A 20,500-nucleotide genomic window follows, 5' to 3' on the forward strand; every position below is an offset into this window, starting at 1 on the left:
GAAGCACTTGGCTTCTTATTGGATAATTTCCCTGTAGCCACCTCTCAAATGGTCAGCCTAGGAGAGGATTAATGATTGATAAGGCTGTTGTGCAAGAGACTTTGTGCAACTCCATCTGCTTATTTCAGCAACACTGGAAGTCTGTGTGTTACTTGCTCAGTTGTGTCTGACTCTTTTGTGCCCCCCATGGACTGAAGACTGCCAGGCTCCTGTGTCTATGGAATTGTCCAGGCAAGAATACTAGAGTGGGTTGCCATTCCCTTCTCCAGGGGATCTTCCCAACCCAGAGACTGAAATCAGGTCTCTTGCACTGCAGGCAGATTCTTTACCATGTGAGACACCAGGAAAGCCTATCATTGTTAACAATAGTCCTCATTACACTCAAGAAATCACACTCAAGTTAAGCACAGGAACCAATGAGAAAAACACATATTCACATACCAGTAAGCCAGTAAGAAGGGGACCGCAATATGCCCAGCTGCTGAAGCCACAGTGACAATATGGCCATGATTATTCTTCATCATCTCAGGAAGAAATGCCTTTGTAGTCTAGAAATGGTTTTATTAAGAGACAAACAATTATTTCTGATTTGCAAACCCCGTGGGAATATTTCAAAATGAAGGTGTATTTTAACATTGTTCATAACATTTCATCAATGAAAAAAACCTAGATTAATTTTCATAGGAGAAAAAAAACCAGATGTGGCAACATAATGCAGATAGGACACCCAGATTAGAAAAGCTAAATGAAACAATGAACACTGGAAGTTTTGAGAATCCATCTCAATTAAATTGTCAATTTCTTATGTCTCCAGTTCCTCCACCTTCCATCACTGATGTCTTCTCTCTTCTCATATATTGAACAAGAATAATATCTAGAGTTATTGAAAATTTTACATTTAAGGTGAAATTGTTAGAAAAGAGTTTGGTTATATCATCAAGATACCGAAGGGACAAAAATCGTGCAACAGTCACTGAATGATTTTATACAATAAGTATTTATTGAGCACCTACTGTATGCTGAGGATTCAGAAAAAACTACATTTTCAGAGTGGCAGAAAGACACAAACTTTAAAGGCATAAGAATATAAAAAATGGATGTCAATAACTTGGGCTAATAAAATGAAACAATACTGCATTTTCAACAACCCCAATATCCCTTCTTCTAAACTGAAGTAAAGTTGATTTACAATATTGTATTAGTTTCAGGTGCACAGCAAAGTGATTCAGTTTTATATATATATATATATATATACACTTTCATATTATTTTCCATTATGGGTTATTATGAGGTATTAAATATAATTCCCTGTGCTATACAGTAGATCCTTGTTGCTTGTTTGTTTTATGCCTAGTTTTAGTTTAGTTTAGTCGCTCAGTCGTGTCCGACTCTTTGTGACCCCATGGACTGTAGCCTACCAGGCTCCTCCATCCTTGGAATTTTCCAGGCAAGAGTACTAAAGTGGGTTGCCATTTCCTTCTCCAGAGGATCTTCCCAACCTAAGGATCGAACCCGGGTCTCCCATATTGTAGGCAGACACTCTACCGTCTGAGCCACCAGGGAAGTTTTATGCCTAGAAGTTTGTTAATCCCAGACTCCTAATTTGTTCCTTTTTCTTCCCTCTCCCCTTTGATAACTATAAGTTTCTCTGTGTCTGTGAGTCTGTTTCTGTTTTGTATATAGACTAATTTGTATTATTTTTCATTTTCCATATGTAAAGGGTATCATATATTTGTCTCTATCTGATCTACTTCACTAAATATATTCTCTAGGTCCATCCATGTTGTTGCAAATGGAAATATTTTATTCTTTTTATGGCTGAGTAAATTTCCATTGTATACATATTTGCTACACCTTCTAAGTCTCAGGTGTGTGTTGCTGGGCACTTGGGTTGTTTCCATGTCTTGGCTATTATAAATAATGCTTCTATGAACACTGGGGTATATGTATCTTTTCAAATTAGAGTTTTCATTTTTTCTGCACATATACCTGGGAGTGGGATGGCTGGGTCATATGGTAGCTCTCTTTTTTGTTTCTTAAGGCAGTTACATACTATTTTCTACAGTGACTATACCAATTTACATTCTGAGATTATCCATCCCAAACTCACATCCAAGAAATCTTTAAGGGGCTCTTTTATGTAATGGCTATTTGACCAACATTTAGACTCTCTCTCTCATTCTCTCTCTCTCTTACCACTTAAGATCTTGAATGGTGAAGTTCCTGATAAAGTTTGCAATTCTGGAACCAGGAAATAATATAAGGCCTGAGTCTTATGAGACTCTGAAAGTAAACAGGTAGACTGGGTTCACCTTTTATAGAATCACAGAAAGTGACTCAGATAATCTCTAATCCCTCCCTCATCTCTAAAAAGATCACACAGAAATGTAAAAATCTAGCTTAGAATTAAAACATATATAACACCTAAAGTTTATTCTTATTATTAATTCATATTATTCATATTTTTTGAGGGAAGAGAAGAATGATTGATAGGATTTGGTCATAGGATGCAAAATGATTTCTTTGTATAATGTTATTCTCGCTATCTGGAGAAAATGTCAGTATTGATTTGATTCAACCTTATGTCTGCTGAAAGCTTCACTTTAAACTTAATCCTTGGGTTGCACAAAAGGGAATGTTTTTGGTAAAAGAAATCATACTTACCCAGAAATGTGCAAGGACATTAACTTCAAAAGTCTTTTCAATCTGAGGATCTTGGGTAGCAGACAAGTCTGATGTGTAGACTACACCAGCGTTATTTACTAAAATACTAACATCTCCAACTTCTGTCTTCACCTTCAAAAATAAAATTAAAATATTTGCAACATTTAGAGGTCTGGGAATAGGTCTGCATGCAATGACTCTTAACGAAGTATAACTCTTTCTATTATATGTGAAAAAAAAGTCGTTTTGTAACCTATACGTCAAGCGGGGAAAAAAAAATTTTTTTAAGTACTTAATTGCAAAATGGCCCTGTCTGTAAGTCTAATAGGCAGAAACTTTCTTTTGCAATTCAGTCTCTTGACTTTGGTCTCTATTGATTAGAACCCAAGAGGCATTTGGCTAACAAAAACCTAATCAGTGACAGATAAACAACAATTCACAGTAGGGTGAGCACTTCAGTGAGAATCTGATGCCACCGATCTGATAGGAGGCGGAGTTCAGGTGGTCATGCGAGCAACGGGGAGCAGCTGTAAATACAGATGAAGCTTCACTTGCTCAACCACTGCTCACCTCCTGTGCAGCCTGGTTCCTAACAGGTCATGGACCAGTACCCACCGCCCTTGCCCCCCTCAGCCCCGCAGCAGCTGGGGGACTGAAGGAGAGGTGGTATGTAGCCCATTAAAGCCTTTCACTACGGTATGCATTTCACACGATTGCATCATTTATCCCACTGAAGTCTCACCATTCTACGAAGCAGTAACTCTTATATGCTCATTTTAAAGGTCAGAAACGTGAAACATAGAAGGGCTGTTTCTTGCCCAAAGTCACGTGGATATCTAAGGTCACATGGAGATGAGACTCTCCCAGATTATCTGACTTCAGAGCCCAAGATAAACCACTTCAGACAGAAAGGAAGTCGGAGTGAAGGCCGGTCAGCACATCAGGAGGACATGAGTGTGTCACTACCAAATGCTCAGCAGTCAGAAATGAATTTCATCAGGTTGTATGTAAATTACTGAGTGGTCAAGCTGAGTGGTCTGGCCCTTGACAAACACTTTGTGTACCTGTATCCACATCTCTAGCACAATATAAAAACTGTTGTTCAGAATAATGCCCCTAAGTTATTGAGAAAAACAGGGCACTTTGTGTGGTTGAACTGATGAAGCTGCCTTTATGCCTCCAAAGTAACAGGACTCAAGATATAAATTCATGACTTCCCTTGTGGCTTGGACAGTAAAGAATCTGCCTGAAATGTAGGAGACACAGGTTTGATCCCTGGGTCAGAAAGATACCTTGGAAAAGGAAATGGCAACCCACTCCAGTATTATCTCCTGGGAAATCCCATGGACAGAGGAGCCTGGCGACATAGCGTCGCCAAGTCAGACATGACCAAGCACACACACACATCAGGGACAAGATATAAATTACTGTTTTATATTGCCAGTGACACTCTTGACCTTATCTTCATCCTTGAGCTCCTCATCATCACATAATATCCCACCCTAGGGCTTTCACATTTCTTAATAATGAAAGCAGGCTGACAGTTTAATTGTTTAGGTTGCATAAAAACCAAAAGAGCTACATTAAAAAGCCTATGCCAAAATATCTGATAATTACAACTCCATTGTGTAAACTCTGCTTAAGTATATAGTTTATTTTGGAATAATTTTAGTAAAAACACAATAATTAAAACACATGAATAGGTTCAAATAATAAAACTATCTTTTCCAGAAAGCCTTTGCCCAGATAAGTCTGGAAATGAATGTATTCCATTTTAGGTAACTAGTAAATCCCCTTGCTGCTGCTAAGTCACTTCAGTCGTGTCCGACTGTGTGCGACCCCATAGACGGCAGCCCACCAGGCTCCCCTGTCCCTGGGATTCTCCAGGCAAGAACACTGGAGTGGGTTGCCATTTCCTTCTCCAATGCATGAGAGTGAAAAGTGAAAGTGAAGTCGTTCAGTCGTGTCTGACTCCTAGCGACTCCCTGGACTGCAGCCTTCCAGGCTCCTCTGTCCATGGGATTTTCCAGGCAAGAGTACTGGAGTGGGGTACCACTGCCTTCTCCAAGTAAATCCCCTTAACAATGGCCAATAACAAAATTACATAGATAGCACTGGTGATTCTACTAATTGGTGATTCTATTAGATTGGTGATTCTATTAATACTAACAACTATTCTTACAAAGTGGCTACTAAGTGCCAAGTACTTTTCTAAGAAGTCTGCATCATTAATCCAGTTAATCCTCATAACAACCCTATGAAGTAGATACTGCTGCGATCCCCATGTTGTAATTGAGAAAAGTTAGGCAGAGGAAAAAGAAAGAAAGACCTTATATATTTAAACTGTAGGTTTGTGGATTTTTAAAAAACCTTTTATATAATAAACCAGTGTAATAAACACATCCATTTAAAGTATATGATGAAGAAAAAAAGGCACAGAGAGGTTAAGCAACTTGCTCAAAGTTGCACAGTTACTATTAACTGAAAGAGCATTCATCTATATGAAGGAGAATCACTGTTACCTTAAGTAAAACAGTCATTGTTAAATGCAGATATTTTATCTGCATTTTTAACAAATGTTTAACAGATATTTAACAAAATGCAGATATTTCTTACCTATAGGCCTTGCTCTCACTGTACCTCTTTCTGGGAAAGCCATTTCCCATCACTTGCCTGGGTAATTTCTACTTATTCTTTTGACTTAGCTTAGGTATCACTTATAATAAAGAGGCATCCATTTGAAATTAAAAATTAAAATCTAAAAATAGAAGTTGGGACCTCCCTGTCAGTCCAGTGGCTAAGACTCCTAGCTTTCAATGCAGGAAGCATGGGTTTGTTCCCTGGTCAGGGAACTAAGATCCCACATGCTGCTCAGTGTGGCCAATAAAAAAATGAAAAGAGAAGTTAAAAAGGTTCCCAAATCTAACATTTCCTAAACAAAGAGATTCTGAAGTCTAGTAGAATTGGAATCTTCATACTGTACTGCATCAGTACAGAGGTGAGGTCCAGGAATGTGTATTTTAAAGAATTTTCCCAGGTCCAAATGACCTTTCTACCGTTACAGTAATTAGTTAACAAGGATGTGCATAAACGCATTCGGTGTAAAAGCCTAATATATGTAGCACATCTTGGTTGTATATAGAAGAGGAAAATAACGCTTTCTAGAAAAAGGATTGTTGTTGTTGTTCAGTCACTAAGTCATGTCCGACTCTGCAACCCCCATGGACTGCAGCACGCCAGACTTCCCTGCCCTCCACTGTCTCCTGGAGTTTGCTCATATTCATGACCATGGAGTTGGTGATGCCATCCGACCATCTTGTGCTCTGTTGGCCCCTTCGTCTTCTGCCCTCAATCTTTTCCAGTATCAGGGTCTTTTCAAATGAATCAGCTCTTTGCATCTGGTGGCCAAAGTATTGGAGCTTCAGCTTCAGAGTCAGTCCTTCCAATGAATATTCAGGGTTGATTTCCTTTAGGATTGACTGGTTTGACCTCCTTGCAGTCCAAGGGACCCTCAGGAGTCTTCTCCAGCACCACAGCTAGAAAGCATCAATTCTTCAGCACTCAGCATTCTTTATGGCCCAACTCTCACATCTGTATGTGACTACTGGAAAAATCATAGCTCTGACTATGTTGGCAAAGTGATGTTTCTGCTTTTTAATAGGCTGTCTAGGTTTGTCATAGCTTTTTGTAGATTTACATATGATCAAAGCCTGATAAATAGTTCAGTTTATCCTAATTTACTAACCCAGTTCTTTGACTGAGCTTCAGAAGATCCCGTCAGTGATTTTGCAGGTCATCAAAGATTCACCTGCAGCAGAATCAGATGGGCAAAGTGTAGGTGTGGAGGGCGCTAAACAGACAGATTCCCGGGTTCAGCCCTCGGCCAACTACAAGAAAACCTCTGGGGTACATATTTTTTAAAAATACTTATCTATTTGGTTGCGTTGGGCCTTGGTTGCAGCACACAGACTTTTCTCTTGTTGCCTGCTGGCTCCAGACTGCACGGCTCAGTAGTTGCAGCTTCCTGGATTAGGTGCCTCACGACATGTGGGATCTTTGTTCCCCAACCAAGGATCTAACCCGTGTCCCCTGCACTGCAAGGCAGATTCTCAACCACTGGGCCACCAGGGAAGTCCTCGGGGTGCATATTTATTTTTACCAAGTTCCCCGGAAAACTCCAGAACACACTACAGTCTGAGAGCCTCAGTTCCAGGTTCGGGGCCTGCCGCTGGCCAGGTGGACAACCTTGGAGGAACCACAAAACTTCTGTTTACTTTGCCTACATCATAACTGGGTCATCTCCCAAATTCTCCCCAGTTCTGGCACGATACGATTGGAACCAAATTTAAAAGAAGTTTACCTTCTTCGCAGAGCTGTAAATATCTTCTCGGTTACTGCAGTCTACCACAAAGGTATGAGCCTTCGCACCCAGTCTCTTGCATTCGGTGGCTGTTTCCTCAAGTCCATGCTGCAAAAAGCAACGAAGGGCAAGGAGAACAAGATAAATGACATGAGCAGATTATACACACAGCTGAAAACAGCGAAGGGGATTCCGATTCTCTGGTCTAGGACTGGGCAAGAATTTAACTGATGTATTTTTGACAGGGATATAGGCACACTTCACTCTCTGTACTACAACTAGTTTCTCTTATTTGGAACCGAATTGAAAGCAAGCTTTTAAAAGCAGAGAAAAGTCTTGAAATACTGAGCATGTATGCATGAATTTCACATACTTTTTTAAAAGTAATTTTTACTGGAGTATAGCTGCTTGATGGTGTTGTGTCATGCTCTGTGACTCTACGTATGCGTGTATTTCATGTGCATGCTAAGTCACTTCAGTCGTGTCTGCCTCGTTGTGACCCCATGGACTGTAGCCTGCCAGGCTCTTCTGTCCATGGGATTCTCCAGGCAAGAATACTGGAGTGGGTTGCCATGCTCTCCTCCAGGGGATCCTCCTGACCCAGGGATCGAACCCTCACCTCCTATGTCTCCTATTGGGAGGTGAGTTCTTCACCACTAGCACCAACTGGTAAGCCCTGTGTATTCTATATCAGGCTTTAAATAATGATATTGAGATTTCTTTCTATGTCACTAAAAACTATTCATGGATATCAACTTTCTGGCTGCAAAATACATAAATAATGACTTAACTACAGTTCATCCTTTCATTCAGTCATCCATTCTTCCAACATTTTAATTGTCACCGTGCTTAGCAGAACCTGCAGACACACATATGAGTGAGATAAAGTCCAGATTTCAGCAAGCTCAGTTCACTTCAGTCGCTCAGTCGTGTCCGACTCTTTGTGACCCCATGAATCGCAGCACGCCAGGCCTCCCTGTCCATCACCAACTCCCGGAGTCCACCCAAACCCATTTCCATCGAGTCGGTGATGTCATCCAACCATCTCATCCTCTGTCATCCCCTTCTCCTCCTGCCTTCAATCCGTCCCAGCATCAGGGTTTTTTTTTCCAGTGAGTCAACTCTTCGCATGAGGTGGCCAAAGTACTGGAGTTTCAGCTTCAGCATCAGTCCTTCCAATGAACACCCAGGACTGATCTCCTTTAGAATGGACTGGTTGGATCTCCTTGCAGTCCAAGGGACTCTCAAGAGTCTTCTCCAACACCACAGTTCAAAAGCATCAATTCTTCAGCACTCAGCTTTCTTCACAGTCCAACTCTCACATCCATACATGACCACTGGAAAAACCATACCCTTGACTAGATGGACCTTTGTTGGCAAAGTAATATCTCTGCTTTTTAATATGCTATCTAGGTTGGTCAAAACTTTCCTTCCAAGGAGTAAACATCTTTTAATTTCATGGCTGCAATCACCATCTGCAGTGATTTTGGAGCCCCCCAAAATAGAGTCTGACACTGTTTCTACTGTTTCCCCATCTAGTTCCCATGAAGTGATGGGACCAGATGCCATGATCTTGTTTTCTGAATGTTGAGCTTTAAGCCAACTTTTTCACTCTCCACTTTCACTTTCATCAAGAGGCTTTTTAGCTCCTCTTCAAATAAGCAGGGTGACAATATACAGCCTTGACATACTCCTTTTCCTATTTGGAACCAGTCTGTTGTTCCATGTCCAGTTCTAACTGTTGCTTCCTGACCTGCATATAGGTTTCTCAAGAGGCAGGTCAGGTGGTCTGATATTTCCATCTCTTTAAGAATTTTCAGTGTAGTTAACAACAGAAAATAAGTATAACATTTAGGTAGTGTTAAGTTGCTCAGTCACATCCAACTCTTTGTGACCCCATGGTCTGCAGCCCACCAGGCTTCTTTGTCCATGGGATTCTCCAGGCAAGAATACTGGAGTGGGTTGCCATTCCCTTCTCTAGGGGATCTTCCCGACCCAGGGATTGAACTTGGGTCTCCTGCATTGCAAGTGGATTCTTTACCGTCTGAGCCACCAGGAAAGCCCTAACATTTAGGTAGGACCGTATGAAATTGCTACTGCTTTGGAATAAAGGACTGAATATTGGCAGTTTCATATGGTTCAAACTAATTTATTGTGTTAAGTATAATAACATAAAGAGAGTTATGGGGATAAGGAGGAGGAGTGTGCAATGTAATTCTAGAAGAGGCCCCTGAGCTGGTGAGGAGAGCAGGCAGGTAGAAAGAGGGGAAAGGGCATGCCAGCAGTGTAAGCACAGGGATGGCAGGAGAAAGGTCCTACAAGATAAGCACTAGCGGATTGTTTTTGTTTGGTCATAATGTTCAAGGCCAGCAAGAGTCCAGATTAAAGGGCAATAGATATCGTATTACATTTTATCCAAAAAGTTAGTGTAGAACCACTGACTAAATTACAGAATTGAATTTGTGTATTCTATTGATTACTTTTTCTAATGTATGGAGGACAGGGACCTCCCTGGTGGTCCAGTGGTTAAGAATCAGCCTTGCAATGCAGGGGACAGGGGTTTGATTCCTGGTTGGGGAATGAAGATCCCACATGCGGAGAAGCAACTAAGCACGCCTGTCGCAACTACTGAACCTGTGTCCGTAAACCACAACAAAAGACCCCCCATGATGCAACAAAGATCCCACGTGCTGCAATGAAGACACGACACAGCCAAATAAACTTGTTTAAAAAAAAATGTACAGAGGACAGATTTTAGGGGTCAATACTGAAGGAAGAGAGAAAAGTTAGCAGGCAGTTTCAGAACACATGATACAAGTTTGAATTGTGGTTCCAGTTGAAAGGGTGTAGAGAAGAAAATAATGTTTAAAATGTATCTCCAGGAGGCAAAAGCATCAGGATTTGGTGACTGGATGAAAAAGGTGGGAAGGAACCATGGCTGATGCCCTTAATTTTCAGTTTTGGTCCTTGGCTACATGTCAGCTGGCAATCACAAGAAGAGACCAGATCTGAGACAAGCAATGATGATCTCAATTGGGGGCATTACTTTTGAGCCACTTTAAATTCAGGATCAGATGGTAAGGTTCTGTTTTTTTGCCCCACCAAAAGAAGCAACTAAGTGAAGTAGGATCCAAGTCCCCTGACCAGAGAAGGAATCTGTGACCCCACACTGGAAAGGCAGGGTCTTAACCACTGGACCACCAGGGAAATCCCTGTCTTTTTGTTTCTGTTTTCGCTTGTTTGTTGGCTTGCTCCTGATCCATTGTTTAACTTTTCTATGAAGAATGTCTCAAAAGACACCTTGGGGAGAGGTTCAGTCTGTGAATCCTGTATGCCCAGACTATTTTCAGCTAGTACACAAGTGCACAGGCTTACTACACTGACCCACAGTAAATGCAGTAACAGAATTTACTACATTTTTCCATGGGGAGAATGGGTAAACAGAACACCAGTGTGCAAATTTGCTGGGAAACAGCAATTGCTCTTGCAGAAAAACCAAATTTGGACAGCTAAGGAAAGAAGTAGCAGTTTGTGCAGTGAACTTATTGGGGTAGTTAAAGGAAACGGTGTTTTCCCTTTGCCGAAATCTCCTATACAAGTTGTATTCAATAGTATACTGTGCTGAGGAGCGCTTACTCCCCAAGAGACATCAAGATAGCTCAGGAGGAATTCCTTGGCAGCCCAGCAGTCAACACTTGGTGCTTTCACTGCCAGGGTCTGGGTTCAATTCCTGGTCCAGGAACTAAGATCCTACGAACCAAGCAGCACAGCCAAAGGAAAAACTAACAAGCAAAAACAAGGAAATATCTCCGATAACCCTTATGTTGGGCTTCCCAAATGGCTCAGTGGTAAAGAATCCTTCTGCCAATGCAGGAGATGTGAGTTTAATCCCTGGGTAGGGAAGATCTCCTGGGGAAGGAAATGGTAACCCACTCCAGTATTCCTGCTGGACAGGACGTAGCAACTAAACAACAACCCTTAGGTTACTTTCCTGTATCTAACAGACAGCTTTTAACACTTTCCTGAAAAGTATATTTTATTAATGTGGAATATACATATGATGGAATACTATTTAGCCTTCAAAAGGAATAAAATTTTGACACATGCTACAAAGGAAATAAGCCAGATACAAATGGTCAAATATTATATAATTCCAGTTATCTAAGCTACCTAGAGGAGTCAAATTCAGAGAGACAGAAAGTAGAATGGTGGCTACCAGGGGCTAGGGGAGAGAGTTGTGTGTTAGTTGCTCAGTCGGGCCTGACTCTTTGCGACCCCATGGACTGCAGCCCTCTGTTCATGAGATTTTCCAGGCGAGGATACTGGAGTGGGTTGCCATTTCCTTCTCCAGGGGATCTTCCCAACCCAGGAATCGAACCTGGGTCTCCTGCACTGCAGGCAGATTCTTTACCAACTGAGCTACAGGGAGAGAGAAGTGGGAAGAATTCGTTTAATGGTAGAGTTATCATTTGGGATGATGCAAAAGTTCTAGAGATGGGCAATAGATATCATTGCTTGATATTTATGAATGTATTAATACTTAATGCCACTGTACTTAAAAATTGCTAAAGTGAAAAAATTTATGTTATATATATATTACCACAATTTTAAAAAAAGGATAAAAAGCATGTTGACTGATTTGGTGGGGGTTGGGTCTTTATAAGATTCAGGCCTTATTTGGAGCAAATTTTATAATAAAATCCATTCACCATTTATTTTATTTTCTGAGATTTGCTCATCACTGGTTGGCTTTCTCTGTCAGTGGACAGAGTGTGTAGAGGCGAAAAGGTCCTTCCTGTACATCTGCAGCCTTACTTTTCCTCAATTTCCTTGGTCTTCCTCTCTTAGGGCCTAGGTCTCCTTTCCACCCCTTCTGAACTATGCAACAAATTTAAGTTCTGAATTCCTCCAGAAAAAAATTTTAGACAGTGTCCAAGTTCATTGCATGCTCAGTCACTAAGTCATGTCTGTCTCTTTGTGACCCCATGGATGGTAGCCCTCCAGGCTCCTCTGTCCATGGGATTTCCGAGCAAGAACACTGGAGGGGGTTGCCATTTGCTACTCCAGGGAATCTTCCTGACCCAGGGATCAAACTCAAATCTCCCACGTCTCCCGCACTGGCAGGTGGATTCTCTACCACTGAGCCACGTGCGAAGCCCTAATAGTAAATCGTTAATGTCGGCTGAATATTTAACTGAATAACTGACATGAACTTCTTTTGATAGTTGGGACTGATTTTTGCATCACATTCTTGTGGTATTATATGCAGGAAGACATGAACAATAGTTTGCAGTTCACTGTGTGAATAGAGAAATACATTTTAGAAGATTCATACAAAGTCATATTGTACAACATATAGAATAATCTAGAGCTAGAAATAAAAACTCAAAGACCAAAAAAAGAAAAAAATAGAAAGAAAAAATACTGGGACTCTGCTGGCAGCCCAGTGGTTAAAAGTCAGTGCTTCTACTGCAGGAGGGTCAGGTTCAATCCCTGATCAGGAAACTAAGATCCCACATAGAAAAAAAAAAAAGAAATAAATAAAAAATAAGCAGACTTGCAGAAAGAATGCTTTCCTCCCTTAACATTTTTCTCAGCACAGTGGAACTCCTCATCATTTTTCAGGATTTCCCTTGGCAACCTTTTTTCCCCTCATGTATTGAATTCAGTTCTCAAATTTAAATCCTGGGCTCCTCTTTAGTCTTCATGAATCACTCTTTGCCCTCTATCCCCAGTACTAAAACCTTCTGCCCATTACCTAGATCACTAACCATAATGTTTTTCTGATTCTTTCTAATACTATTTTTCAATTCTTCATTAATCCACTTCATCATTCAATAAAAAATTTTTATTGTTGTTGTTCAGTTGCTCAGTCATTTGTGAGGCTCTTGGCAACCCCATTAACTGCAGCATGCCAGGCTTCCCTGTCCTTCACTATCTCCTGGAGTTTGCTCAAACTATCTCCTGGAGTTTGCTCAAACCATTTCATCTTCTGTTGCCCTCTTCTCCTGGTCTCAATTTTTCCCAGCATCAGGGTCTTTTCCAATGTGTTGGCTCTTAGCATCCGGTCGCCAAAGTACTGGAGCTTCAGCTTCAGCATAATGAATAATCAGGGGTGATTTCCTTTAGGATTGACTGGTTTGATCTTGTTGCTGTCCAAGGGACTCTCAAGAGTCTTCAGGACCACAGTTCAAAAGCATCAATTTTTCGGTGTTCAACCTTCTTTACAGTCCAACTTTCACATCTGTATATGACTACTGGAAAAACTATAGCTTTGACTATACGGATCTTTGTCGGCAAAGTGATGTCTCTGCCTTTTAATACACTGTCTAATACATACTATATCTTTCCAAGCTTACCTAACCAAGTATGGGGGTGAGAATGGTCAGGAAATAATGCATTGGGACTTCCCAGGTGGTCTAGCTAAAACTCTTCATCTTCCAGTGAAGGTGGTGCAGGTTGGATCCCTGGTTGGGGAACTAAGATCCTACTTGCTGTGCAGCGCAATCAAAAGAAAAAAAGAACTATGGGATTATCTGCATAAAACAGAATGAATCATTCATGGCATTAGCCTCAGAATAAAAAAGAAGACATCCTTAATCCCTCCCTAAATTCAAATTTTTTTGTAGACTTCATGATGAATATGAAGACCTCTGTCCCTCACATTCTGAGATGGATATTGTTGGAGACTGTTGAAGAGCTGGAGATTGTTGGAGAGTTGGAGATAGTTGGAGAGTTGGAGATTGTTATCCTTGCCACTTGAGTGAACCCTTGAAATTGCCCTAGGAACAATCTTTGTTCCCTAGGTGAAAAGCATTTGATACGGCCCCTCCCAACCCTTTCAATTGGGTCCTAAAACAATCTTAAACTCTCTTTCACATTCTTTCTCATTCTCCACAGGTCTACCAGTCCAGAGTTTTACCTCTCAGGGTTCTGCTGCCTGGCCTGCTTGAAATTGCCATCTATTCTCCCTCCCCAGTCAGGTTTAGTGGTTCTCAGACTTTCATAATTTTAAAATCTGTAAACTCCATGAAAAGTAGATGGGTGAATATACTGAACTAGGACTGCCAAAATTTTATTTAGCCAATTAAGGACATTAAAAACTAACACAGCAGCTATTTAGACTTACTACCACTATAATTTCATTAAATAAATAGATATATATATACATAGAAGGGGATGACAGAGGATGAGATGGTTGGATGGCATCATCAACTCAATGGATATGAGTTTGAGCAAGCCCCTGAGATGGTGAAGGAATAGGGAAGCCTGGCGTGCTGCAGTTCATGGGATTGCAAAGAGTTGGACATGACTGAGCGACTGAACAACAGATTTATATCTATATACAGAATCCACCAAAGAGTAGAAAGAACATCATCTCAAAGTAAAAGATAAATTATTTAAATTAAATGAATTTAACATAATACATGCTCCTTATATTATCCTTAATTTTCTGACCACTTCTGCTACTACTTGTCGGGTCTGACAAGCCGACATTATCTCTTACCTGAAGTGAAGTGAAAGTTGCTCAGTCGTGTCTGACTTTTTTTTTTTTTTTCACTTCTCTCCCTTCTGTGCCAAGCTTTGCCTTTGCGGATCCCTCTCTGCAGAGATAAGCCAGGGACTCACTGTACCCTCAGCCTTTTCTGACTTTGACTCAATTGCCTCCATCTTGGTGAGGCCTTCTGTATAAGATCAACACTCCCACCTCTGCCATCCCCACAGTACAAGCAGAGTCCCTATCCTCTTTCATGTTTTATTTTTAAATTATACTTGACAACATCCAACAATTACACATTTTAGTATATACTGTTTATTGTCCCTAGCTCATAACGTTTTCCTCACTGCTGTATCCTCAGTTCTGCATTAGAACAGTGTCTGGCAGATAGTAGGTGCTCAATAAATATTTGCTGAGTAATGGAGAAGGAAATGGCAACCCACTCCAGTATTCTTGCCTGTTGAATCCCATGAACAGAGGAGCCTGGCAGGCTACAGTCCGTGGGGTAGAAAGAGTCGGACATGACTTAGCGACTAAACCACCACCACCAAATGTACTTCACTCCAGATCAGAAAAAACTTTGTATAAACTAGCACCGGACTTCGGGAGTTATGAATCTAGACGCGTAACCAAGCTCATACATCTTTGAACTTTAGCTTAAACTTCATTTTGTGACAGGATAATAATAACTAACAGTGTGTTAACCACGTGGCAGACACTGCACTACATGCTCTGTGTGAGTTATTTATTTCCCATCCCTCTAAGGAAAGTACGCTTATCTTATTGCTTTTGCAGTAAAGGAACCTAAGGCTCTAGAAAGCTACCCACAATGCTGAGTAAGTTAGCCATGAAGTGTCGAGTTCATCTGACCACACCACTCTTCCCCTCGCTTACTGCTGTGACCACGTCCAGAGGAGGTTGGGCTTAGTTCCTGCCTTTCACTGACATGTAATTACTTATGCTTATTTCCCTACAAGACTGACAGCAGCGGACTCTATCTCTTGCTTGCCACTGTGTTCTTAACAACTGAGCAACAGACAGTGAATGGTATCTGTTGATGGCATCTCAATTAGTCACTCACTGGGTAGCTCTCATGCATGTGTATTAAGTTGCTTCAGTTTTGCCAGACTCTTTTTGACCCTATAAACTAGCCTGCCAGGCTCCTCTGTCCATGGCATTCTCTAGGCAAGAATATTGGGGTGGATTGCCATGCCCTCCTCCAAGGGATATTCCCCACTCAGGGATTGAACCCACGTCTCCCGCGGCTACTGCATTTCAGATTCTTTTCCTCTGAGTCACCAGGGAAGCCAGGTTAGCTCCCGGGCCACTGAATTCATTTATAGCATTGTATATTGTGTAAGGGATGGTGTTTCTTGGCATCATGTGGCTCCCCCAAACCCCTTTGTCCATCCAACACTGGTCAAATAATAAAAGGTAAGAGTCTAAGTCCATCTCCCTTCCTTAGAGTACACCTTTTCTCGGAATTACATTGAAAGTTGGTTTTTGTTTTTCATTGTTTTTAACTAAAAGGTGATTTAAAAATTTCTCTTGGAAGTTACTATGACAGAGTAACGTTGCTTTCTGTTGGGTATCTTTTAAACGTACTTATCTCAGTAACCATAAGATTTTTCTCTTAATAGGTGCAAACCTCTTTTTTAATACTCTTCCTAAAACTATGACTTTTCCTACAGGATAAGATAGAGGGATCAGGGACTTCCCTGGTGGTCCAATAGTTAAGACTCCACCCTCCCGATGTAGAGGGCACAGGTTTGATCCCTGGTTGGGGCACAAGTTTGATCCCTGGGTGGGGAAGATCCCACATGCTGCCCAGCAGTCAAAAAATAAAAGCCAGAGGGATTAGTGAAATCAGGTTCAAAGAGTTGGACACATCTGAGCTATTGAACTGAACTGAAGATAAATTTACAATGTCAAATTAGTGACAAGCAGTAACTGGAAATCTTACATCCTCTAGGTTCGTTTATCATGTGAACATCAACACATTAATTGATGCATGTTTTCCCCCTTCTATAAAATGGCAATACTAGTAATTTTTTACCTACCTACTTAACAGAAATGCTGTAAGGGGCTGTTGCCAGCAAAATGGAACACAGATGAAAGGTACTAGAAAGTAAAACACAGGAAGCACCATTACCTTATTTATATCCCACAAGACCAGCTTGCACTTAAGTTTGGCAAATTCGTAGGCAGTCTGCCTGCCAATTCCGTGTCCAGCTCCGGTAATCAGGACGATCTCTCCCGTGACTGATTTTCTCTTCTTAGGAATAAAAAGCTTCAGGAGAGACTCTACGATGCAGACGAGCAGAAAGGGCAGAAGCAGGAAGCTGGCCAGAAAGAACTGCATCCTTTTTTGTTGCTGCGAGCTTTGGGTATATTTCGTTTTACCAGTCACTCTAAATTGCTTCTGGGAGATTGTTCCGTCAAAGACTGGCGAGTACAAAAGCGAGAACAAGGAAGGGCTCCTTTATCTCAGAGAAACAAACAACTCCGAAACCGTTCCTTCCGCTGGGCTGGGCTTGGCTAGGTCTTAAGCAATTGGCTCAGGCTGCAGTGCGGAGAAACTGCTCGCCAGCTCAGAAATCTGGGAGGGGCAAAACCCAGCCAAGAGCGAAGCTTCCGAGTTGTGGGTGCGCCTACAGGCTCATCTTTTCCTCACTTTCTCTTGGTCTTGCGGGCCGACCTTGGAGGGTTAGTTGCCACTTATTTTGGTAAATGTGATCAATTCTTTTTAAAGTTACAAGGCTAACTGCCAGTGTCCTCAGTCCAGAGGCTTTCTTGAGACTTGACGGTTCCCCCACCCTGGTTAAGGGATGCAAATGTGGTTTCTTGTTTAAAAGGAATCTCGAGAGAAGACGGGTTGTTGTCGCTGGCTGAGAAAAGGACGCTATACCAGATTTCAGTTTGAGCTCTGCACAGGTTTCTGGAGGACAAGGAAGTTTTGTCCTTTCAAGGGCGGCAATAACCAAGCCCCAGGAAAATTCTGATCATATCCGGGGAGACTGTTTCCACAAGGAAGGATTTGGATAAGTTTTTTTTTCACTCCATCTGTTAGAACTTGCAAAAAACATATATTACGCTTTAGTTATTGTATCTTTATCCAGGTTAAAAACATCATTGCCCCCCAGATAAATAATAAAGTGGGAAGATCACCTTGCCTAAAGATTACCTATGTAATCTTGTTTAGTAGCTGATGTGTGTGAGTATTCAATGTATAAGTGGTGATTTAAACAAAAAATCTTACATATTGTTTATTGAAATAAAAGACCCAAACTCCGGTCTTGTGTGAAGGAAGAGCTTAATAAATGTCCCTTACATGTATTTTAAAAATTCAGTTCTCTTTTTAAAAATTAATTTTTTTTGGAGTATGTTTGCTTGACAATGTTGTGTTGGTTTCTACTGTGCAGCAAAGTGAAATCAGCTATCGGTATACATATACCCCCGCTGTTTTGGATTTCCTTCCCATTTAGGTCACCACAGAGCAATGAGTAGGATTCCCTGAGCTATACAGTAGGTTCTCATTAGTTATCTATCAACTCAGTTCTTTTTTTCTTAAAAAAAAAAAAAAAAAGAATTTTTATTTATTTGTTTGTTCTTGGCTGCACTGGGTCTTCGTTGCTGGGGGGCTTTTCTCCAGTTGCAGTGCTTAAGCTTCTCATTGTGGTGGCTTTTCTTGCTGTGGACGGGCTCTCAGGTGGGTGGGCTTCAGTGGCTGGGGCTCCCTGGCCTTAAAGCACAGGTGTGATAGTTGGGGCACACTGGCTTAGTTGCTCTGAGACATGCGGGATCTTCCCCGATCAGGGATCAAACCCATGTCTCTTGCATTAGCAGACGGATTCTTTACCACTGAGCCACCAGAGAAGCCCCTCAATTCAGTTCTTGACAGTAATTGAAGTGTGGGGCTTTTTGTGAGACACTGCGGTGCTTGGAAAGAGACTTCCGTCATATGGGTCACTAATGGTCACCCTTTATATTTAAGAGGCAGGGAGATCACAGAAGATGGAAGTTCACAAATAAGTCACACTCATTTCTCCCTCTTATTTAAACAGCCCTACACAGTTATAGGGGATAAATTGACAGTTTCACAATGTAGAATTCTATTATAGATTTCCTGAAAATTCTGAATAGTCTCTGCAATTTTTTCCTGTAGCTGCCAAATCCAAGTTTATGATAGTACAGTACCTTTCACAGGAGAGATTTATGTCTTGCTTTCAGGAAGACAGAGTATTCTCATACCAGCTATTTCTCAAGTAGTTCTAATGGATTCAAAACAAAAGCCCATGAAACTTAGAATTACACAGATCAGTAAAGACAGTTACCCTGTTACTTTAAAGAGTACTGAGGAGGACTGTGCAGAAATGATGACTAGGTTGTGATGAAGGAGGTACTTCCAATAGTTATCTTGTCCTTCTGGGGTAGAAGCCTTCACTCTTGGCTTTAAAGTCTGAATTTTAGAACTGGAAGAATTTAGATGTTAGCTTATCCAACTGGATATTTTTTCTTTAGTAAGTATTAAATTTATGAATTCAAAATAATGAATATATCTGGTTTGAAATGATTCAACAGGAAAGATAACAAAAAGACAGTCCCTAGTCCTACACTCTTTGGGGGTTTTTGTTTTGTTTTATTTGTGTTTTTTGCTTTTTTTTGGCCACACTACGAGGCTTGCAGGACTTGACCTCGAACAGCGAGAAGTGCCGAGTCCTAACCACTGCACCACCAGGGAATTCCCAGACCTAACCTATTTTATTTCTCAGATCAAATGCTTCTAATCAATTTAGCTGTCTTTTACAGACTCTTTTAGTGTCTTTTTTTCTTTCTAATAAAATACTATTAAGGAATTACTATCAATTCTATTTCTGGAGGAGGGCATGGCAACCCACTTCCATATTCTGCCCGGAGAATCCCCACAGACAGAAGAGCCTGGCAGTCTGCAGTCCATGGGGTCGCTAAGAGTCAGACCTGACTGAGCACAGCACATCAATTCTATTTAATCCAATTCAGTAAATGTTATTATGCATCCCATATGCAAGGCCCGGTGAGGGGTATGAAGTAGAGAAAAAGGCATCTCCTTAGCAATCTATAGTCTAAGTAAGAGGTCAGACCAGTAAGTTACCCTGGGAAAACAAGCAAATATTTGCACGTGCATGTGTGCTCAGTCACGTCTGACTCTTCGCGACCCCATGGACTGTAGCCCACCAGGCTTCTTTGTCTATGAACTTTTCCAGGTAAGAATACTTGAGGGGGTTGCCGTTTACTACGCCAGGGGGTCTTCCTGACCCAGGGATCTCTTGAGTCTCCTGCATTGGCAGGTGGATTCTTTTACCACTGAGCCTCCTGGGAAGCCCCGAAAGAGAGGGAGATTGATTTCAGTGGTTAGGAAAGACTTATGACAAAGTTGGATTTGAGTTGTGTTCTGAGAGTGGGTATGACTCAGGCAGCTACTGGGTCAGGCTATTTTCAATCCTGCTCCTAAATATACTCAGGAAAAAAGAATTATGTTGATCCATGTAAAAAGAGCCCTCATTTTCGAATAGTGAGCTCTATTTTGGTTAAGATCATTAAACTTTCTAAAATCCATTCAGTGTTCTCAAGGTTACTTGCTTCATCAGCAACTAAGCAGAATAAAGGAAATTCTGACCAACTGGGGAAGAGTTTTGCTGTTCCAATCTTGTGTTTTGTAAGTTGTACACCACTATCTATTAATGAGTCAAGGAGTTTTTTTGTTGTCTAATCAATTAAAGGGTCATATTAGCATTAAAATATTATATATAGAATATTTATAGCAAATCGTTGTTTAAAGTCTGACTCTTTTCCAATGCCATGGACTGTAGCCCGCCAGGCTCCTCTGTCCATGGGATTTCCCAGGAAAGAATACTGGAATGGGTTGCCATTTCCTTGTGCAAGGGATCTTCCTGACCCAGGGATCAAAGCTGCATCTCCTGAATTGCAGGCAGATTTGT

The 20,500-nt window shown here is 41.2% G+C and overlaps 1 protein-coding gene across 2 annotated transcripts in view; it reads right to left on the bottom strand.

Annotated features, from left to right (window-relative positions):
• The window catches only part of HSD17B11 (hydroxysteroid 17-beta dehydrogenase 11), a 46,549-nt gene extending 29,524 nt beyond the window's left edge, over window positions 1–17,025 (bottom strand). Inside the window, exons 1-4 of one of the 2 annotated variants that reach the window (XM_068974851.1) lie at window positions 16,675–17,024; window positions 7,025–7,132; window positions 2,665–2,796; window positions 442–548 (exon numbers count right to left, since the gene is read on the bottom strand). In XM_068974851.1, the coding sequence (XP_068830952.1) occupies window positions 442–548; window positions 2,665–2,796; window positions 7,025–7,132; window positions 16,675–16,884 (557 nt within the window). In that variant the 5' untranslated portion in view covers window positions 16,885–17,024. Of the gene's footprint in view, window positions 1–441; window positions 549–2,664; window positions 2,797–7,024; window positions 7,133–16,674 lie in introns of both variants that reach the window. The other variant, XM_068974852.1, reaches the window with a different exon arrangement.
• Window positions 17,026–20,500: the final 3,475 nt, after the last annotated feature.

This window comes from Capricornis sumatraensis, chromosome 7 (genome assembly GCF_032405125.1).
Source record: "Capricornis sumatraensis isolate serow.1 chromosome 7, serow.2, whole genome shotgun sequence".
Taxonomy (NCBI): Eukaryota; Metazoa; Chordata; class Mammalia; order Artiodactyla; family Bovidae; genus Capricornis; species Capricornis sumatraensis.